This window comes from Stegastes partitus, unplaced genomic scaffold (genome assembly GCF_000690725.1).
Source record: "Stegastes partitus isolate 25-593 unplaced genomic scaffold, Stegastes_partitus-1.0.2 Scaffold186, whole genome shotgun sequence".
NCBI classification, from domain to species: Eukaryota; Metazoa; Chordata; class Actinopteri; family Pomacentridae; genus Stegastes; species Stegastes partitus.
Window position 1 is genome coordinate 263101 of NW_007577917.1, and position 15707 is coordinate 278807.

The following is a 15707-nucleotide window of genomic DNA, read 5'->3' on the forward strand; positions in this document are numbered from 1 at the left end:
GGATACATTACAGTAAAACATCCACAGGAGGCTTTTATCTGCACAGTTAATACATTTACTCGTGACTTTAAGTACACTTGTCCGTACCGCCGTGCTAACAGAGTAGCTTTTTCAATACGCGACAACAAAGTGTAATGGAGGATTTCTGCATCGCGCTGCTTTCGCTTAAGTGAAGGAGCTTCTTCCAGTCCAGCACGGCTTATAGGTGCAAAGCAATAAGAGCAGCAAAGTGACTGACGGGGAAACTAATCACTACTTTTGAGTGTCATCAGCTGAGGAAATGTTTTCAGCGTAACAGTTATGAATGAGCTGGGTCCATGCTCTGAACCTTCTGCTTGCTGCGTCTCCTCCTTGATGAGTCACCCCCTCGGACCCGCCGCCGCCGCCACCGACGAAAACATACATTAGACGTTTTGACTCATTGGCTCCCGAAACGCCTCGCTTCACTCGTTTTTGCTGGACTAACAAAAGGCTGTCGGGTCATTTGATTGCAGCTATCAAACGAACATGTGGCGTGAATGTTAACAGATGGCCCGAGTTATCTGGACCGGTCGCTCGGCCCGGTCCCACAAACGCGGCGGTTCTCCCACACGATGACTAATGCTGATTCAAAAAAATAATGCTGAGACGCAGAGCGAGGTAAGTAGATGCTTATGGTGGCACCGAGAGAGAGAGAGAAAGAAGAGAGAGACTAAGGAGGGTAGACAAGTGGAATGACTTATTCAAGGGGGATGTGGGCAGCAAGAAACATGAAATTAGCACAAATAGATTATCTGTCGACTACAGGCAGGCCTAAGAGCAAGCCAAGCACTGTGGAGGGAGAAGGAGAGAGAGAGAGAGGGGGAGAAAAAAAAAAAGCAGATCGACTTCTTGTTTGTTCCTCCCTTAGGGGAGTTCCGATGGAGCCATCACTCACCAAATTGCTGATCTGTAGTTGGAACAGCTGTATCCAAAGCACACATGCACGGAGCTACACGGCAATTAGAATGCACCAATAGAGTGACCCATGCACTGTGGGAGAGACGAAGAGTTTAATCCCTTACAGATGGTATTTTTATTTTTTTTTGCAAGCCTCAGATGAAAAGCCTCGCCTTTATCGCACTTTGGGATATTAATGCATTGCGGTCTCGTGGATTTGATCCAAAATTATAATACAGTAGTGACAATGCTAAATTAATGACAATTCATCTTCGATAATGCACAGCGTTGCAAATACACACTCCGGCGCAGGCTCGCGGTGCTTTTTTTTATTGCACAACGCGCACTTAATCAAACGTATAATGTGCCAAAAAAAAAAAAAAAAGCAAATAAATATTCCTTCAAGTGGGCAGGAATGAAGCGTAAAGGCATGATGGCGTGTTTACATTCTGTGGGCTGTGAGAGTGGGGACAGAGAAATGACTGCTACGGGTGGATTTCATGCCAACTCCAGAGAAAATGTTCACAGAAGATGTAATACAATAATCCAACAGGCCTTTAAAAACACAAGCTAGCATCCAAACAGAGCCGAACAGGGTAACTTCATCAATATATCATCACACTTATCTGATTTACAGTTTAAAGAAAAAGGATCCAAATCGATGCTGCACCTTTTTTTTTTTTAAAAATCTGGCATCTCGATTACCCAGAATGCAAATTTGCAGCATTCAGTAGCTGTTCCTTGACACTTATCTTGAACATTAAAATTGTATTAAGTTGGCAAAACATTGCAAATTTACCCCGCTGACAAACAACCTTCTCAGAATTCGTTAAAAGGTGTCGTGCAAAAAAAAAAACCACCAACGACAGCTGAGAGCGAATCAGCTCCGTCCCACCGCTGTCATGTGTCGTTAAAGATCCTCTCCTGTGAAAATCAACATTTTTTTTCACCTTGTTAAAACGTCCATATGGTGTTTTTTTATATGCTGGAAGGCACATCATGAGAGAAATTAGCGGCGAACGCATGGCTGAGCAGCTCCCCTCCTCCACCTCCTTCTAACTGCCATGTTCTGATAACAGTCTGAGAAACGTCGATGCGGACCTCTAGGGTTTAACCCGCGGATCCAATCCTGTCAACTTGCAGTGTGGGACTTTCTGCATCACTGTTCTGTTTTCAGTTTGACGCGTACGGTTGAATAGCTCCGGTATTAGAACTTCCTGTTGCGATAGCTTTGCAGGGTCATAGGTGAGCTGGTGTGCTCAAGCTGCGGCAAGAAGCGAACGAGTGGAGAGATGATGGATTCTAAAGGAGGCAGATTGTTTTCGTGGAAAATGCACAAATAAATACGTAATTTGAGTTTTAGGGGGGCTGCAAGGTGGAGCGGTGGTCCTCGCAGCTAGAAGGTTCGTCCCGGTGAGGACACCCGGGATCTTTCTGCATGGAGTCTCCATGTTCTCTCCGTGCAGCGTGGGTTCTCTCCGGGTTCTCCGGCTTCCTCCCACAGTCCAGAAACATGCTGAGGTTAATCAGCTGGGATAGACTCCAGCCCCCCATGACCCTAGTGAGGATTAAGGTGCATAGATGATGGATGGATGGAGTTTTACGGGTTTAATCAATGACTGGAGGGACACTTTAAGTGATCTTAAGTTGGAAGTCATGTTTGTTTGGTTAACTATTATGAAATATTTAATAAAAAACAGAATGAACAAAGATAATTTGCTTGTCTAATATGTGAATTCAGTGGACTTGCCTGGCTGCTGAACACTAATGGATTTTACTAAATATAAAAGACAACCCTTTTCTTTAAGATCCAAATAATCTTTCCAAGTGTTTTGAAGCGGTGACATTACTGTATGTGATTTTAAGAGTTAGAATGAGTCCGCAGCAGAGTCCTGAGATGCTGGAGTTGGGAGGTTCACAGTCACTGAACAAGCCTTGCTTTCTATGAAGGGAATCTAGACCAGAAAAAAAAAAAACAGCTTCGGCACATCTAATAACCAATTTGACCCTTCAAGTGAATTACCTGTCTACCCTGCAGTCAAGGTGACTGTGAACTCCGGGGTTGTTTCTGATCTTCCCCGCTAATGCCCTTCAGCTCATGTATGTTTTGGAAATTGAATCCCACCTCCCACAGGGACACAAACAGAATTTCAAAAAAAGAAGCTGGGTTAATAATATGATGTGTATACTGGGACTGGGTTTAGGAGTAATACTACAAGTAGAAATCTGTTGCCAGATTGGAAGGTTATTTAAGTCTCTGGCCTTAAAACGATTGTTCTGGTGGATTCTGGCAACTGAAAACCATGACAGCGATTTAAAGAAGAAAAAAAGGGCCAAAAATGCCACCTACAGTTCTTCCTGTTCGCTGTATTTTATTTTATTTTATTGGGTGGTGGGTAGTGTTTTGTGGTTGGTGTTTATCCCTCCAGTTGTGTTTAAGGAACTGAATGGGGCAGGGTCTTTTGTTGTATATACATATAAATACAAAAAGAGAAATAGAGCGAGACAGGGAAGAGGGGGACAGAACCCCGAAAGGCAGAAACCGAGAGCCAGAACGATATCCTTTAGTAGCCTGAATCTTCTCCGGCTTTAATTACACTATATTGATCAGAGGCGGGGAGGGAGGAACAGGAGATCGAGTGAAGAAGAGGGAGAGACAGTTGGTGAAATTGCAAGCTATCGTTACTGTAAAGCAAAATAAAACACACAAAAAACAGCAGAGCAATTACACCAAAGTCATACAGTAGATAATTAGAAAATCCTCCCAGCTCTCCATGCTTTCTCTCCACACGCCCGTTTAGCAGCGCTAATACAATAGTACAGTGAGGGTGTCAAATTCATTTAAGTCACCAGTCAGTATGCATTGTTCACATCCATCTCCCAGCTCCATGCCTGGTTGATTTGAAATTCTCTGCATCGATTTTTTTCCCTCCCTTGCGCCTTTGCTCTGCTCCTCCCTTGTAATCAACCATAATAGAATGGTCATGCATGACACTTCTGGCTTCCCTGCAACAACTCCGGCTACATGCTACAGATGCAAAAGGGGGACGGCTTCTGCAAAAAAAAAAAATTGTGCTTCTTCTCTCTTTTCTAGGTTGACCTACTTTGGCAAAAGAGCTTAGGTTCCTTTCTTTGTTTCTCGCTCTGTTGTGGCAAGGGCACAAAAAAATCTGCAAGCTTTTCCTACTGTATTCCCCTCCACGCCCACTCCCACTCCCCGATCCAGGCGGATGGTAGCTGAGTCCAGCACAGCGAAATGTGCCCGATTCAACCTCGCTGCCCCTGCAAAATCTCTCCCGGCGAGTCTCACAGAACTGTATTCCGGGGGTTAAGGAGCTTATGTCTCGTATACGACGCATGGAGAAAGAGGCTGAGCAGTGATTCGCCATGGGAGGGGGAAAAGAAGAGTGAAGCCTCTCTGTGTAGAGTGTATCTCATTATGTCTGAACTGTGTGTTACCTTTGGTAAACAGTGGGGAACATTTCTCAGGCGAGCGTCACTCTAAAAGCAGCAGGCTGGTAAACGACCGCGGCCCGATGGTGCCGCAAAGCCATTGCTCAAATCTACAGCCCCACAGGGATGCATGAGTTCAGTCATGATTAGTCAGATAGAATAAATAATCTGCGCTTATGACAGCCCTCTTCATTCCTGCGTGCGTTGAATGGATGCCCCGTCCGACTCTTTTGTGTTAGTAAATTCCCTCCAGTTATTTTTGCTGAATGACCTTCTCAATCACAAGAAAAGTCAAAAATTCAATTTCTGAACGAGGCATTCATTATCACAGCCCCTCGCGCTCAAGGGTACCTGCCCGTTTACGGAGCACTACGGCGCTCTGTGGTGGAGTCGCGCCCCGTTTTAATGGCATATTAAAGAAATACACAAATTAGAGATTCATTAAGTGGCCTGAAGGCGTTTGACACTATTAAAGTAAATAATGTCACAGCAAGAAAACGAATCATTACAGTACAAATGCTCCGTGCACTAGCCAGCGTGTGACAGGAAGTGAAGTAATTCTTTAGATTATTCCCTGGTGTTAACCCTAAAACTCAGCTGAGAAAACTCTGATTCGGTTTTCCACACAGCTACACTGATGCTTGCTGAAGACCGGAGACGCTGACGGTTCTATTTGCAGTCGTCCTACCAAGTCTATCTCCAGGCGCACTGTGACACAAGCGCCGTCGCGAGCCACGGTCTGGCGGCCCGACTTCAACACTTCCAGCCATTTTGTCGAATTGTTGTGACACTCTGCTACTCTGCGCTTATGCACGGCGAGCCTTTTCATGTGTGAAGAGCAAAACAAGAGTAATTAAATCTTCATTCCTTCACCCCAACAACCATATTCACATCTGTTAAATTGAAAACCCACACAGTGTAAAACAGATCCACTTAAGCCTATGCCCCAGTGACTCTTGTAGTAGCATCAAGAAGCAGGGGGGGAAGCTTTTGTCGGTCTTTCCGCTAACAGAATAATGGCGTCTTGTTTTCATGTTATATGACCCCCTGTGGACTCTGTAAATCAAACACTAATTACAGGGTGCAGTGACCTGACGGTTGAAATGCAACATCTAATGTCTTCCACGGCCGAGCAGACAGCTGAGTGAATCTGATGTCCAAAACAGAGCGGTTCAGCAAACCGTAAGCAGCCTGGTTAATTAAGACGTGCTGACAACTGGTGAACTCTGCACATCTTTATGGATCCGGAGCCTAATTGGAAAGAATGGTTAATGGTAAACACATTTTTCTTCGCTACTATGTACAGTAGCTTGCGAGAAACCCAAAGAAAAACCACCGACGTGTCAATTTAAAGAACTGTCTTTACAGTCAAAAAAATAAATAAATGAAAGGTCCCTCCAGAGAATTAGTAGATTCACAGCTGGATTACTCTATAAGTAAATGTTTTTTTTATCACTACTGACCCCACTTTGGTTGATTAATTTAAACGTATATTAGCATTAAAACCAAATGAACGACCAATTCATGAGATACACTGGACCAGGACACTTCCCAAGGATCTAGGGTAGGTGACCACTCTTCCTGTTTGGGTATCCAGCCTTAAATCCACTACACCACATTTCTACAGGTGGATTTATGTCTTACCTGCCCTGAACTTTGATGTCAGAAATAGCGTAGAAGTATCTGGACAGGTTGTTCTCATCCACCATGGTGGCTCCAGTGGCCGGCCGGAGCAGGCGGACTCTCAGGTCGGTAATGGTAAAGAAGTCCCTCAGGTTCTTGGTGGTGTCCAGCTGTCCGTAAAGCGAGGCCATGTTGTGGAGCCGGGGCCCGGCGAACAGCGCGAACCGGTCCTTGATCTCAAACCGCACGGTTTTGTCATACTTCCACACGTAGCCTCGAGAATACTCCTCAGTGCAGATGATGTCCAGGAGGGTGTGCTGAGTCAGGTCCTGCACCGTCTTGGGCTCCATGGTGAAGGCGTCCAGGCAGTCAGTGGCATAGAACTGGTAGGGCTGCCAGGTCCGCCCGTAGTCTAGCGACTTTTCTAGGACCATCTGTTCGGGCCGGCCTGACTCAAAGGTGAGCACGATGTCGTCAGTCAGCTCGATGGTCTTGTTCCAAGACAGCGTGATGTTGACCAGGAGGGCCTTGGGGTACTTCTTCCAGGACGTGGACTGCCAGAAGGTTGTGGGGTTACGGCCCTCAATGTCGAACATGAGCTCTGGAGGGTGGGCGAGCTCCTCGGTGCTGGCGTCACATTCATTATTACACATGTACGGGTTCTCCTGGAGGAAACAAACAGAGGCAGAGGAGGAAAGTTGTTAGCTGTAGCATTAAATAACGGGAGCAAATCAGGTCATTTTCAGGGTTGATTATCAGGAGAGCTCAGTGTAAGGATGGCATCGTTAAGTCTCATATACCACCATGTCATTAGAAGAGAATCCAGGGGATGTTTGAAGCCTTCATGAAAGGAAAACTGAATGCGAGTGAGCGTGTTATGTGCATACACAGTGTGCGTTATGAATATTTGAAGCCACTTAGCTTTATGTTACACATTTATCTTTTAAGAGTCTGCCAACATCTCTGTTAACTCTTGTCATTACAGCACCTTCCCCTGTCTCCACCGCATTGTTACACCATGTAAGTACAAATTTCATGTCATGCCACTTTCAGTCAGGAAATTAAGACGTCTGAGTTCTCCTCCTCCTCCTCCTCGCCATAAGAAGAGTGCAGCCCCGTGTGAACACAAATTCACTCGTGAAATTGTTTGATAAAATGAATATCTTCCAAAAAGAGCAGTAAAAAGCAGCCTCTTTCAGCCTCTTCAAATATCTGCAGTTACCTTGAACTACTCTTTCCAGATTGGATTGCTTCATTAACACATTATATTCACTCTGTAAAACATGCACCCGAACCTTTTTGAGGATTTAATTATTTTCATCAAATTCATTCAGAGAAATATACGCCTTTGTTGTTTGTCCCTCACGCCAGAATTTCACTTGTGTGTGTGATTTTTTTTTTTTGTGGGTTTCCTCACAAGCTTTAAATTCATCAAGCCCTTTGCTTGAGAGAGGTCTTTCCAAAAACATTTGTCCGATTTACCACAAATCATTACCAGGCAATGTTCTCTCTCCTTGCTCCCTTGGGGCTCGATCTCACTGTCAGGGGGAGGAGGCACTCCTCCAAGAGGACCTTTCAAGTGCTACAAGCTCCAATTTATCAGGACAAGATAATCCACTACTTGATTAGGTGGGAGATGTCACACTGTGTGTATGCGTGTGTGTGTGTGTGCGCGTGGAAGTGAGTGTGGCGGCGGTGTGGTGAGGAAACAGGGAGAGGAGCAGGCCACTGATGTAAGGCAGTCTAATGAAGCAGCGAGGCAGAGATCGAGTAAGTTAGAGGGAGAAACAGCTCCATTCGGCTAATAAGCTTTGCAAGTTTTTTGTCGTCCTCCAAGGCAAGGTGACAATGAAACAGGGCTCTGTCAGGCCTTCTGACTGTTGGAGGGCCCCATTAATATCCTGTCTGGACCATCCCCTACAGGCTTCTCTCAGCACTGGACAGCGATAGCCGAGAGGAGACGGCGGAGGAAGAAGGCAGACTGGCAGTGGAAAATTCCACTTGGGTTTTAGTATACCATCTCATGGCGGGAGGTTAGGTGTGCCATTAACGGCAGCATCTGGTGCACCGTGCATCCACAGACAGATGTGTAATAACTCATAGGCGACAGTTATGCGTGCTGAGGGGGCGTGGGCAGTCTCTAAAAAACACACTTGGCATGCAGGATGCTCGACGGTGTTGCTGTTGCTGGTTGGGAATGTGTATTCATTTAGGGGCGACCTGAAGCGATTATTTAGTGACGGTGCAGGAATCTGCTCTGAACACATGCACCTGGGAGGAGAGAGAACATTCATTATGGTGGGTCATCCTGTGTTTACATCACACCTTAATAACTGGACTACTTTTAGTGCTTTTTTATGATCAGGGTTTGTCTTTTAAAACGGTGCCCTTACATGTTTTATATTTTACTGAATATCACCAAGACATTCACATGTTGATTAATACTTTGCCTTGAAATGAGGTTTTCAGTTACTGAGCAATTAAGTAGATCCTCTCACATGTACAGGTTCTTCTCTTTTAATCACTACATATGCTTGACTAGAAACGGACGTCCTTCATTCAAACCCTCAGTGAAGCGCAGACACATTATTATCTGCAGAATTCAGTATCAAAAGCCCTGAAAACACGTCTCACCATACATATGCTATCCTATTGGTTTTAGCAGACGACAGCCTCCCCTCATCCTGCCTTCTTTTTACTGGCTCCCTCCTCATTTGAGAATTAATTTTACGATTTAACTGATCACCTTTAAAGGACATCTGGCCCCCAGCTATAGCACAAATGTGGAGCCCATACGAGCCACCTCGGATACTCAGCCGGGGCCCTTCTGGCTGCTCCAAAGTCAAGGTTTCAATCTAGAGGTGACGTTTCAGCTTTGGGACGAGCTGCCCGAGGAGATAGGGCTCGCTTCTTAAAACCCTTCTTTTTAGTGTAATGTGATCTTCTTGCTGCTTATTAGGATTTTAATTACTTTTATTATGTTATTTGGTTGTATTAACATCACCATTTCTTAAGTTCACCTCGCTTTGTCTGGATTCCTGTTGTTCTTTTGCCTGCTGGGTATCCTGATTTTGCTTCATCTGTCAAAAGCGCTTCTTGCTAATAAAAGTGCTAAACAAATAAAGTCATTATTCTGATGCATAAATATGTAGGCTGCATATACGCGAGTCAGCGTGGAGCCTGTTTCGGGTCGTCAGGAATTTAAACTTTGACAGTTGCTCGTGAGTTTTGTACATAAACTGTGGAGCCGTAAACGCCACAAAACTGAAAATCAAAACTGCGCTAAACTTCCCATCAGCCACCAGTGTGGGTTTAAACAAACACCTCTACCCCAAACCCCCAGCTGTAGCTTCTGTTTAGCCTGAAGAGTAAAAAAAAAAAAAGAGCCAAACAATCCTGCGGGCGTCTTCACGAGAGCAATTGAATCATCTCCGAGGTCAACCCATTTGTTCCTTTACGTCTAAAAAAAGGCAGATCCGGCGGTCGGCTATTACTGTAACACCCACACACACACACACACACACGCTGCTGTCCTCACCAGCACATCTCTGTAATCAGACAAAGATGTATCCCTATCGATCCCTGTGGTCGGGCAGCTGAAAATCTGCTGCGTGTAGCACCTGGCAGCCCGGGCCAGTGGTCCAGCGATCCCCCCGAACACACAGGTTAAAAACCTTTCATTACTGTCTCCTCCGCTTCTCGCCTAACGACAAAATACTGCCTTTATGGAGATCAATAACCCCACCGGTCTGCCAGAGAAGAGCAAGGAGATAAAACGCTGAGTATACGGCCTCATGAAAATCAATGACAGATTTCTGTATTTTACTGTAGGGCACCATCGAGGGCCTCCGCGAGCGAATTAATGGTTTGGCACATATTAAAACAATTGACAGCAGCCGGCACGACAACAGCAGCATTTCTGTAATTACAAAAGATGTTTCTATTAATCCCAGTGTGATGGTAAGTGGGCGGGATGGAGGGGTGGGAGGGGGGCAGCAGATTACAAAAGCCAGCGCCGAGTTCGCTGGAGCGGATAGGTCACGCCAAATTGGCGCTAATAGAGATGCCGTCGTCCCACCCAAAACACACCGGCTTAATCCGATTATTAGCATTGTGATGCAGCGAGATAGTGTGGGAGAGCGAGTGTGTGTGTGTGTGTGTGTGTGTGTGTGTGTGTGCGGGCAGGTGGGTGTTCATATAGCAGCAAGTACACAGTTGTGGGTGGATTTCACAAATGATCAGGAAGCTGCTCTAAATTCCTTTGGCGTTGTCCCCATTATTGTCAAACTGTTCAGGCTAATTTAACCAACTGACTAGAGGAATAAAAATCAGCAGGGCTGCAACATAGAGGATAATGAATTAGACTAATCTAATTCAGCTGCACTCCACAGACCAGCAGTATTTGCGGCGTTTAGGTCACGGCAAGTGTTTTTTCCTCTTGTTTTGTCAAAGCTTTCAGACGCGGCGTCGGAATAATTTGCTTGACGCGCTCACAGAGGTAACACTTGATATCGGCGCTTTGAGGCAATTTAGCTTTCAAATGAGGCACGATTTGGGCAATTTGCTGCGACTGTGTAACCGCTACGATTTCATGTACGACGATCAGTCATTTAAACAATTACAACGGTTAAGTTAAAAAATATTCTCCTCTTAAATTAAACCAAAAGAAAAGGCTCCTCGAGGAAAAAAAAAATCTTCTTTTTATGCAAATTCTAATATTTTGGGATGCGCTGCTTGACTCGAACATGCGAATAAACACTTCCTGGAAAACATCTCGTTGTGACTCGAGGTGTTTCGACAGAACTTTAACCTCGGTTTTAAAAAGCAGAATTTTCTTCATCGCTTATTTTATTTGCAGCCACAATGAGCAGACGCACTGCGAGGACACAAAAGACGAGCAGAGCAGATAAGTTGGTGAGGTTTTGACTGGGTCTGGTTTTAAAATAAGATACGACCGTGGCGGCTGACAGCCTTGGCCCGGCCACACAGTAGCCACTGATGGAGGATGGGACTTGGGGGAATATAAATTTACTAACTGCAGACAAGCCATCTAGATAGATGTGCTCACACCAATCAAACCAATCCGCTTGTGTGACAGATGTCTTGGACTTGGAACCGAGATAGCAAATTGAATCCACACTCCATCTTTCTACCTCGCCCTCCTTTCTTTCTCTTGCCTGCAGCTCTTTTGTTTCTTGTTCTAACGCGCTTCGTTTCAGAAGTGATCACCATCTAAAAGAAATAAATTAGTTGTAACATGTGATTTGATCTTGTGTGTTTTTACTTTAAGACATCTTTTTTTTTTTTTTTTAAAGGGAGCTTCTTAAAGGACTGACACCGTGCCGAACAAACACTTTGATTTAAATAACAAGCTTTTTATATCGACTCTATTTATAAGACATTTCCATCCGCTCGACAGACTTCCTTCCTGGAAACGCTGGAGCAGGACCTGGAGTGGATTAAAAGAGCGCCGGGATCGAGATTCTGAGCGTCAAAGTGCTCCAAATCAATACCGGGGCCCCTTTTCCACAGTTTAACTACGTCATGTAAGTTTTATTATTCTGTCGATACATAACAAGAGGCAAACTGGAAATTAATTAAAGCTACAAACCATTTGGAGCAACACTCATGTAATTGCTGCGGCAGTCAGAAGGAACCATCAGATGACCAGTTAAAGAAAAAAAAACAACTTCTGCTCCATCTCTGATGTAAACTAGAATAATGTTTATGTCATGACAGCACTAGCATGTTAAATTTCATCAGCCAGGACTCGATAATGTGAGATGTTTACAGTGATTTTGTACATTTAACAAATAAGACATGTCATCAGATGTAGCTCCATATTAAACACAACATAATGAGATTGTCATTTATGGCATAAAGTCAGCTGACGATTATTTCTGCTTCGAGCCGTGCCTCCTCTTAAGTGAAGCAAAACCAGTTTCAGTCCATAGATCCTCTGCAAAGGCTGTTCTGCAAAAACGAAAAAAAAATTCAGATGGTGCCACTAATACGACTCCTTCTTACTTAAAATATTTCCTTCATTCATTTGCATAATGCCAGAACTTAATTAAATGATTTCCTAAGAGTCACTCAGAGCAGTATTTTGGTCAGTGCTTATCTAATAAACTCCCAACTACTGAGCTTCAGCGGTGTGGCATAGACGTTACAGATCACGTGAGGACACTTGTTTAGGTGCACAATGCTGCAGATATCCATCCAACAAAGACGTACGATCCTTCCTTCAGCGTCCTCGTATCGCCAGAGAAAGACAAAGACAGATGGGGAGTGATTGGAGGAGTTTATCGCTAAACACACTCAGCTCAGGAACTCCTGCTCCTCATTACATATTCTCGCCTCGTGACCATTTTAAAGCATCACTCCTCCTTTTCTTTGTATCTTCAATTGCTGGAAAAATCTAATTATTGTTTGTTTTTTGCGCTACAGAGGGGAAAAAAAACAAAACGTTGCATGTCGTCGTCCATAAATCACCCCAACAATGATAATCAAAGACCGGTAAGAACCGCCGGATATCAATACCACCTCATGACACTATGATCTTATTGCCTCACTTCTCAATCCGTCTATTCATTCCTCTGCATATCCCGCCCAAGGTCGAGTGGAAGCGGTGACCATTACGGGCCACGGCGCTGTCCATCACTCATCCCCGATCGGCTGTCTGGTGCAGGGCCGGTCGTAATGAATCATCATTTCAGCAACGGCCTGACAATAAAAGTAAATTATTGCCGAGTAAAAACCACCACATGCGGGACGTGTAAAGCTCCGCGTCACGTGAAATCATAATTTTCTGTAACGCTGAACTTCTGCTACAACTCTGAGCCACGTGTGTGAACATTTCATTGCATCAGCAGAGCAGAATTTTTTCTCTCACCTTCTCCACAGAAACGCATAATCTCTCCCCTTCTCCCTCCATTTCTCTTCCATGTTTCTACCTCTCTATCCTCTGCAAGGTGTGTGACTCTGTGTGTGTGTGCATGTGTGTGTGAGACGGGTGGGGGGGGAGTTGGGGGTTAAAGCTATCCCTGCTGCATTAATGAGACCTTGTGTTCCACAATAGATTTCTTCACCCCGACCCAGGGGCTTGATTGAAGCAGAGCTCTCTCAATTTCAAAAACCTCCCTCTCTCTCTCTCTCTTTCTCTCACTCCCCAGTCATGCCAACAACCTTACTGGATCCCCCACCACCACCACCACCTCCACCTCCACCACCTCCTCTCCCTCTCCCATGGTGATGGGTGGTGCAGACAGAAAGAGGAGCTTAACCTGGACGTGGAATGAATATTGGATGCCAGTGTGACAGATTACAGTGGTAATAGACACCCAGGCCAAATCCTCACAAGGATTACAATCATATTTTCAAATGGCTCAGGGTCGGCCGGAGGTCATCCAGCCTGGACCGTGGTCAACAAGGCAAAGGGGGACCTGAAAGACGCTCTCACACCTGCCCCAGAACCGGTTCTCCTGCCAACTGTGTGTGGGATCAGGCATGGGTTCAGCATATATGTTCATGGAGTTTAACAAAACAAATAAAATGATTTGATTTGATAATCAAAAGAAATAGTGATAAGATGAAGGTCTTAACCTATGAAACATTAATGAAGCGTATGTAAAACGCTCCTCCTCAGTGACGTCACAGTGATGCAACACGATCCTGAGGGTCTGTAAGAACATATCAAAGCAGTAAGAGCTCCAGAAACATGCAGATTTGTTGTCTTTCTGGGGCTCATGTCGGGGAGATCAATGCTACTTCCACATGCTAAATATGTAGCTGAAGCCAGCATAGCTTAGCATAAAGAATGGAAACAGAGCTAACCAAACCGATCTACTGGCATCTTCACATGCAGTCAGAAAAATGACAAAAGTGAGACAACATAATGAAATCAAAGTTTTGCCAGCAAAGTTGGTCTCAGTGTGACGTTTGTTGCATCTGTACACAAGCACACACTAATACAAATTATAAGAGTGCTGGTGCGCTGCCAAAGCGCCGCAGCTTGAAGTGGACTGTCGACCAGCGGCTCAAAGGATCCAGCAGATGAAATATGCTGGTTTGTGGCCCCACTGGGGGAAATCCAGCAGTGATCTAAGGCAGTGACCTGCGCCGCTCAACCATCTTAAGCACCACGGTGTGGGCCGTCCAGCCGACTGAGGAGAGGTTATGAGGTGAGACGATGTGTAAATGTCCTCGCGTCGCGTTCAGAGCGATCGCTGGCAGCGATTTAGAAGATTCATGAGCCTTAAAACAATAGCGGGGAAAGCCTTCAGCACGCAGCCTCTGCACATTCAGCGGATATAAAAACAATTTTATATTCCATTATCTTTTATATGGCAATGCGGGCCCCACCGGGCGCCACTGCGATACGGTTTGGAGGACAGGGCGATATCCCCCCGTTTAAGAGATGGTGTATTTGTGAGAGCGAGGTAAGTACACCCATCAAGAGCAACAGCCGGGGGTTGTTTGATGGCAGTGAGTGCACCTTTAAACCGTTTAGATTACTGTTCACACACCCAGGTCCACGGTACACATATATACGTGTTTCTTTAAATGCAATTTATTTCTTTAATATGTAGAGAAAAAAAAATCTACAGGACTTCCACCCTCTGGGAACGCCTACAAATCCAACTGGTTAACTAATTTAATGCAGCTGAGAATAATGAATATGTGTGAGGGATATTTAAAGAAGGTCCAGTGGTGGCGGCGGTGGCTGTGTGCTAAAATGCAAAAAGAGAAAGTTTCATTTCCAATCAAAGGCTTATTCTTTATTCAAATCTACAAAAGAGAAATGGAGCATTATTAATTTACGAGTAACTGAACCGAAACTTCTCAAACTTTTCCGGTGTGGTCATTATGTAAAGCCGTGACTCAGATACAGTAGAGACCTCGCTGCTCCACCTGCATGTCTACAGTAGGTCCGGGTGTGTCAGGACGCCGCTATCGCTGCTCGCATCAAATCAGGAATGGATCACTGTTATTTTCCACCGTTTGCAAGACAAGTGTCATTCATCTTTTATTAAGATGACATTTCTGCAGCGCGCCAATACACCGGGGCGTGATCGATCCGCCGGCCGCTGCGCCGCTACATCTCTCAATCAAACTGTCCTGTCAGATAAAATGAAGACTTGGGAATTTTTCACTGTATATTAGAAACTGAAAACAAGACTAGCCCGAAGACATGATCACCCCCTTATCTTTTAGCTGAGAAATCCCTCAGGGGTTGACATCCAGAAGCCGAGGCTACATCAAACCGTCGCCGCTCCTTTCTCTACGGCCATCTCTCAATCCGCTGCTGTTTTTAATGGTATAATAGCGCTACATATCCTACATAGAAGCCCTCCAGAGAGACATGGATCACTGTCACCTTGACCAAGCTGAGAGCATAACCCTCGCGCAGGGAGCTGCCCCGGCTGCTTCCCCACGGACGCAAACCCCAGCCTGCCTGCAACAATAAGCCTACCTTACAAATTAGTGCTAGATCATTGGCTTTCCTGATGCCGGAGGGGGAGAAGTTGAAACCACAAAGGGATATAAAACAAAGTGCATGGTCGACAATTATTGTTGGTGTGGCGCGGCAAAGCGTCGGGCTGCAGCCGGTCCATACTGGTGCAAAATGTTGGAGCGAATCATAAGATATCAGCCGTGCAAAAGACGAAACAACTCATTCATCCTGATGGCAAAATGCAGCAGGAAACAGAACG

The 15707-nt window shown here is 45.1% G+C and overlaps 1 protein-coding gene across 2 annotated transcripts in view; it reads right to left on the bottom strand.

Moving 5' to 3' along the window:
- The window catches only part of ntng1a (netrin g1a), a 113438-nt gene that overhangs the window by 57105 nt on the left and 40626 nt on the right, over positions 1-15707 (bottom strand). For both annotated transcript variants that reach the window (XM_008280218.1, XM_008280217.1), the window contains exon 3: positions 6016-6659. In XM_008280218.1, the coding sequence (XP_008278440.1) occupies positions 6016-6659 (644 nt within the window). The remainder of the gene's footprint in view (positions 1-6015; positions 6660-15707) is intronic.